Here is a 6,168-nt window from a genome sequence, read left to right as displayed (position 1 = left end):
ATTGAAAACACACTATATCTAATTTTATTTATTCTATAACTAACTAGTTATTATTATTTTTAAATGTGACTCTTAATCATCCAATTAAACATAATATATAAAGAGATTCAATATTGCCCTCTTACAACACTCATGTAACCAAGCTATTATGCACCAGACGAATGGTGCACTATCTAAAAATTTCAACACATACGACAAATTAGAGAACACAGCTTAAAGCATAACAAAAATAAAACTTTAGCGACACAAAGTTTAACTAGGCACGATCCCTGAGAAAAACATTTCTTAACTTAGTCGCCATTTCTAGAACTCTTTCTGGATCTAGAAGTTTTGTCTTCACGTTCTCTCTCTCCATACATTTCTTCATCCAAGCAAATATGTTTGGAAATTTATCCTCAAACATAAACTTCAGATCTCCAATTGTTTCATATGTCTGAAACCAACATATCAATGGGGCAAATGTAATATCTACAATTCCAAAAGTGTTTCCTCCGAAATAATCTTTTCCTTTAAGATTTTCTTCTAAAATGGTTAAACTCTCTGTAACTTGTCTCTTTCCTTCTTGATGTTTTTCTCCTTTACATTCCCATATGCCCCTCCCTCATTCAATAAGCTGAGAAAACAATAATCAATGAAAAATCTTGATGATATACCATTAAATGCTATGAAAAAAAAGCCCAAACTAAAAATGATACAAAGAATTTCTTTTGGGTCACATGCACATACCTTCTTATCTATAAAATCTATCCAAAACTGAGCCATAGCTCGATCATATGGATCAGATGGTAAGAAAGCAGGACCATTACTCCATGTCTCATCAATATATTGCAGTATAATGGAAGATTCAACCACTGGCCTGCCATTGTGAATAAGAACAGGTACCATCTTATTCACAGGATTCATTTCCAACAAAAGGGGGCTCTTAGATGCCAAATCTTGTTCCACATACTCATATTTGATGCCCTTTTCTTCAAGCCCAATAACAACTCTGAGAACAAATGGGCTAGCCCAAAAGCCAAGGACCTTAACCTCATCTTCCCTGCCCATTTCTAGCTGCTTCTCCTTCAAGTTCAACCTTGACTGAGGCTTTCTTTGCTGCAGAAGAACAAATCTATGCTTTACTTATAGTAGCTTTGCCTGATTTGCTGAGCAAAGAAAAAATTGGTCAAGTGTTAGACGTAGTGCTTGCATTATGATGACTATTCAGATCTGACAAGTCTCTATGACTTTTGGCCCCCTATGTGACATAAAATATCTCGACTATTGAAAAGGATGTTTACATTTTGGTCTAAGATTAGTCTGGTTGCCTTGGGTGTTCTAATCAATTTAAAATAAAGTGTCTACTTAATAGAATTAGGCATGGAGATGGAGAGTGCATGTTTAAGATTATCTATTAGACATGTACATTGGTCCTGTAAGGTGTTCTTCAGCAATTTCATTCTTATTAGCAGGACTATGATGAGAACAAGAGTTTATCTCGGTGATGAAATTTAAAAAACAGTTTAAATGTTAATATAGTTAGACTAATAGAATCTATCTTTCATTCAATTATGTATGTTAATTTCACATACTGACAGAGTGATCATTGATAAGTCTTTATTATAAGTTTGTACATACAAGAATTTTCAAATGATTTTTCTTTTTTAATAAAGAAAGGGTTAAAATTTTATTCAAAAATGAAGAAATACAGAGCAGAACATCCATTCTATCAAGATTCACAAAGTGCTTCCATATGATTGAGTAGCTCTTATAGATTTTGAAATTGCATGGAAATCAAATCTTCTCTATAAATGCACATTAGACAAAATAAATCTGCATACCTTTTTATTTATAAAGAAAGTAGATTCAATCTTTATTTTATAGAAAAAAATGATTTATATTTTTGAGATTTCAAAAGCGAAAAACATAAAAGTTCTAACCTAGCATTGTAAGTAGGTTATAAGTTTGTATCTTCCAAAAGAGCAACTCCCGGAGACAACACAATTAAATGAAGAAAAGAAAATGTGATATAAATTCATATCTAGACTTCTTCAGCACAAGATCAAGTCTAAATAGTATATTAAAAGCTATTCAATCATTGAAATCCTAAGCATTTGGTATAAGCTTTACTTAGGTACAAACTAGTTGTTCACCTAAGGTGAATCCTTGATACTAAAAGTACCAAAGAGAATGCTAATTGTTGAGACTAGTATTTCTTACACATTCTTTTATTAACTTAATTTCGACAACAAACTGCATGGAGAGGTCTAAACTACAATTTAACAGTGCATACCACCCTCAAACAAATGGGTAGACTAAGGTAAGAAAAAGACCTTGTAAGATTTACTTTTGGAGATAAGTATGTACAATATGAATTGGCTTTATCATAAGCTAAATTTTCTTCTGAACATTTAAAATCAACAAATTCTTAATTGTTTATTTAGGGTAGAAATCTTAAGGAGCTTTAAGACTTGTTATAGTTTCCAATTTCAAAATAGGTTAGTGGTGATGCAAAGGTATTTGAAGTGTGCATCTTAATTACAAGATAGAGTGAACTATAAACTAAAATTCTTTGTCCTAATCGTAAATGTTTGTTCTACTCTATTCAGTTTACTGTTGTGAGTTGAAGTAGCATACATTTTCCTAAATCTACTATTATAATACCTCGTTCTTTTATAAATTGAAGTAACATAGATTTACTTAAGCTACTACTATTATAATGCTGTAGTTTATTTGTTGTCTTTTGTAATTGGATATGTTTAACAAATAAAGCGGATGTCATAAATAGATGGCTCCATGTAGTAATGAAGAACTAGAATGTAAAGAAAATAAGCTAACAAAATGTCTCAACAAACCATATACACTCTTAACAATACATGATTCTCGCAGTTAATTATTGCACCCATTTATATTGATAAACTCCAAAATTCTTTACAGTATGTTTTACTGTTATCACTCCAAACTTTAGTAGGCATCGTTATACTCCATATTGCTTTGAAAGCAAAGTTGCAATGCAGTTTATTTCTGTATAATATAATGTATTTATACTGCAAACAGATGATTTGTAACTCAAGAAAGTAGATTCTGTCTCTGTTTGAAAAGGTGCATGTTTCAGATTGCAAAGGTGACAGGTAATTCTTCCTTCGATCAAATGTATAAATTAAAATTTTAATTTAGAACATTCTAAAGGATTAGACTATTCTACAAATTCCAGCTGGATTAGGGATTAGGTAAAATTTCTGGAAGTTGTTTTTAATGTTTGTAAAAATATACAGGCAAATTTTAGATATTCCTTAAGCTTTCTATAAAAAAAAAGTACAATATAATGATTTGGATGAGTAAATGAAAGAGATTTATAAATGTTTTTGTATCTGTCTATCCCTGGTTTGAAAAGTCTTTGGAAAGTTTTAACTACTCAACTCATTTAATAGAAGTTTTCTTGATCTCATTAAATATAACAAAATTCTTCAATTAGCAGAGCTTCAACACTCACACAATCAAATGCAAAAACAAAAAACATTTCAAATAATACTTATAGATTGTGAAAATCTACTATATTGCTTCTATTACAACAGCGAACTAGAAATTGTGATCAGTTTTCAATATGATACAATGTCTCTAGAATTCCTTCTCTGTGTTCTGTGCAATCAAACTAAACATAGAAACCTTCTGAAACAATCATACTGAAATCACCACCAAACTACAAAAGAAGCGAAAGTGTTTAATGGAATGCCCGTGAAACAAGAATTCGTTGGGGGTTTCTTATGGAGTTCATATCCGACTTGCCTACATATCCTACCACTGCTCCAAATTACTCAAATTGCTCTGTTACAAGAAAATTTTCAGGTAGACATCCTTCCCTGCCTTTGTGGCTTTTGTATTTTTCATGTTTCCTTTCGTCTGGTTTCAAAACGTTTTTTAGTAAATTCATTAAGTTGGAATTCTTAAAATATTTTTAATTAGATAAATAGGGATTTTGAAAAGTTCTTGATTGTTTACAGAGAAAAAATGATTAATTTAGTTCATTATATCAAGTAGAAGAAAGATAAACCAAAAACTTATAATAGCCCTACCAAAAGAGAAGGTAAATCTGTGTAAAATCAAGTTAGTTTGAAAATTTGTTTTTCTGAGTTTTGCTTTAACTTTGGTGTTTTTTTTTTCCTTCTAGCCTAAATTTCTTGAGATGAAGAGGCATCATAAAATCAACCTGCCCAAAGTCAAGTTACTTTGAAAAATTGTTCTTCTGAGTTTTGCTTAACTTTGGTTTTTTTTTTTTTTTTTCTTCTAGCCTAAATTTCTTGAGATGAAGAGGCATCATAAAATCAACCTGTCCAAAGTCATGTTACTCTGAAAATTTGTTCTTCTGAATTTTGCTTTAACTTCTTGTTCTTTTTTCTTCTAGCCTAAATTTCTTGCGATAAAGAGGCATCATAAAATCATTGAGTAGACTTTTCTAAAACTCCTCCTTAAACAGTTCATAAGGGCTTCCTTTTAATATTAACTTAATGGGGTTGGAATATTATGGATAGGGGGCAACTTTCCTTTCAGATGGTGCAAGAATTTGATGATCTTGTTGCTCAGGATCGAGCTCCTTGTTGAGCTCTCCTTGTTGTATTTCTTTCTGTATTAATATATTTTTACCCCTCTTTTTCCAAAAGAGGCAGTCGAAGACTATAGAAATTCTTATAATGTGTTTAAAAGATTGGTACCAAAATTGTGTAATTTGATATTCAACTTTTTCACACAGACTGAGAATAAGAAAAAACTAACCATATTAAAGTTTTGCAGCCAATTTGTTTTCTTGTGAAACTTTGAAATCCACCCCATTTTGAATCTCAAGCTTTATAATCATTGTACCCTATGACTCAGATTGCAGCTAACAAGTGAAATCTCTTCACAGAGAAGCAAAACTTGAAAACAAATCGTTTCAGACATGTAGCTGTTCAGCATATAGACATGAAAGAGAGTACAGATTTTATTTTTCCTGTTTTTTCTTTCATTCTAATGATGGATCACAGAATATGATTCTAAAAATTGATTAAAAAATTTAGACATGATCACAGAGATAATAGCTTAAATATTTCATGAATTGTAAAAATTTGTTATCTTTGAAGATTAATCTGATGTGATTTTATAAGAGACCTACTTGATTTGTGCAGTATATAAAGAAACACACAATTAGGGAGCAGAGTCCAGACTGTATTTTTTAACCAAGTTTATACAATGTCAATGTTAGACCAAATTACATAATGAACTCGTAATAAAACATTATGTAAATTTATAATCTTTAGCACATACAAAATACTAATGGAGGACACATCTCAATACATTACAAATGTAAACTTTAGTGAAACAAAGTTTAACTACGCTTCTGAAACAGAACGCTTTGAATATTGCATTATGAATTGCAGCACTCTTTCTTGTTCTGGAAGTGCTTTCTTGATACTCTCCCTCTCCATACACTTCTTCACCCAGGCTAAAATATTCGGAAATCTATCCTCGGACATAATCTTAAAATCTCCAAATGCTTCATATGTAGAAAAGAAACTTATCGCTGGAGCAAATGCAATATCTACCATTCCAAAGCTCATCCCTCCAAAATAATCTTTTCCTTTGAGATTTTCTTCTAGTATTTCTAAACTCTCTATAACTTGCCGCTTTCCTCCTTCTTGTTCTTCTCCCTTAGCTAGCATTAACAACCTCCCTGGAACAATAAACTGAATAAAACAACAATATTATACCACTTTCCCTTCAAAATATCTTATAATCAAAATCTAATTTTTTGATTAAATATCAAAGATGTTTTAGATCACATACCTTCTTTTCAATAAAATCTACCCAGAATCTAGCCATTGCTCGGTCATATGGATCAGATGGTAAGAAAGTTGGAGCATTACTCCACACCTCATCAATATATTGCAGTATAATGGCAGAGTCAACCAGAGGTCTGCCATTGTGAATAAGAACAGGCACCTGCTTATAAACAGGATTCATTTCCAACAGCAGGGGGCTCTTTTTAGACAAGAGATCTTCTTCCACAAACTCATATTTGATGCCCTTTTCTTCAAGCGCAATCACCACTCTCATAGCAAAATGGCTGGCCCAGAAGCCAATAAGCTTAACCTCATCTTCACCTGCCATTTCTAGTTCACCTATTTCTCCTTCAATCTTGAATGAGATTTTCTTTGC

General features: G+C 31.7%; 2 protein-coding genes across 2 annotated transcripts; both read right to left on the bottom strand.

Annotated features, from left to right (window-relative positions):
- Positions 1–226: 226 nt before the first annotated feature.
- On the bottom strand, positions 227–1,158 carry LOC149559770 (glutathione S-transferase U21-like). Its single transcript, XM_089823501.1, has 2 exons — positions 727–1,158; positions 227–613 (listed from the first exon to the last, which is right to left on the bottom strand). Exons 1-2 carry the CDS (start codon positions 1,045–1,047, stop codon positions 602–604), a joined length of 333 nt encoding a protein of 110 aa, XP_089679627.1. The 5' UTR covers positions 1,048–1,158; the 3' UTR covers positions 227–601.
- Positions 1,159–5,229: 4,071 nt separating this feature from the next.
- LOC149559769 (glutathione S-transferase U25-like) lies at positions 5,230–6,168 on the bottom strand. The gene is made up of 2 exons (XM_089824285.1): positions 5,797–6,168; positions 5,230–5,696 (listed from the first exon to the last, which is right to left on the bottom strand). Exons 1-2 carry the CDS (start codon positions 6,118–6,120, stop codon positions 5,343–5,345), a joined length of 678 nt encoding a protein of 225 aa, XP_089680411.1. The 5' UTR covers positions 6,121–6,168; the 3' UTR covers positions 5,230–5,342.

Source organism: Cupressus sempervirens, chromosome 4 (genome assembly GCF_028749045.1).
Source record: "Cupressus sempervirens isolate cs-2001-9-10 chromosome 4, ASM2874904v1, whole genome shotgun sequence".
Classification (NCBI taxonomy): domain Eukaryota; kingdom Viridiplantae; phylum Streptophyta; class Pinopsida; order Cupressales; family Cupressaceae; genus Cupressus; species Cupressus sempervirens.
Note: the sequence above shows the minus strand (reverse complement) of the source record. Positions and strands in the feature narration are given on the sequence as shown.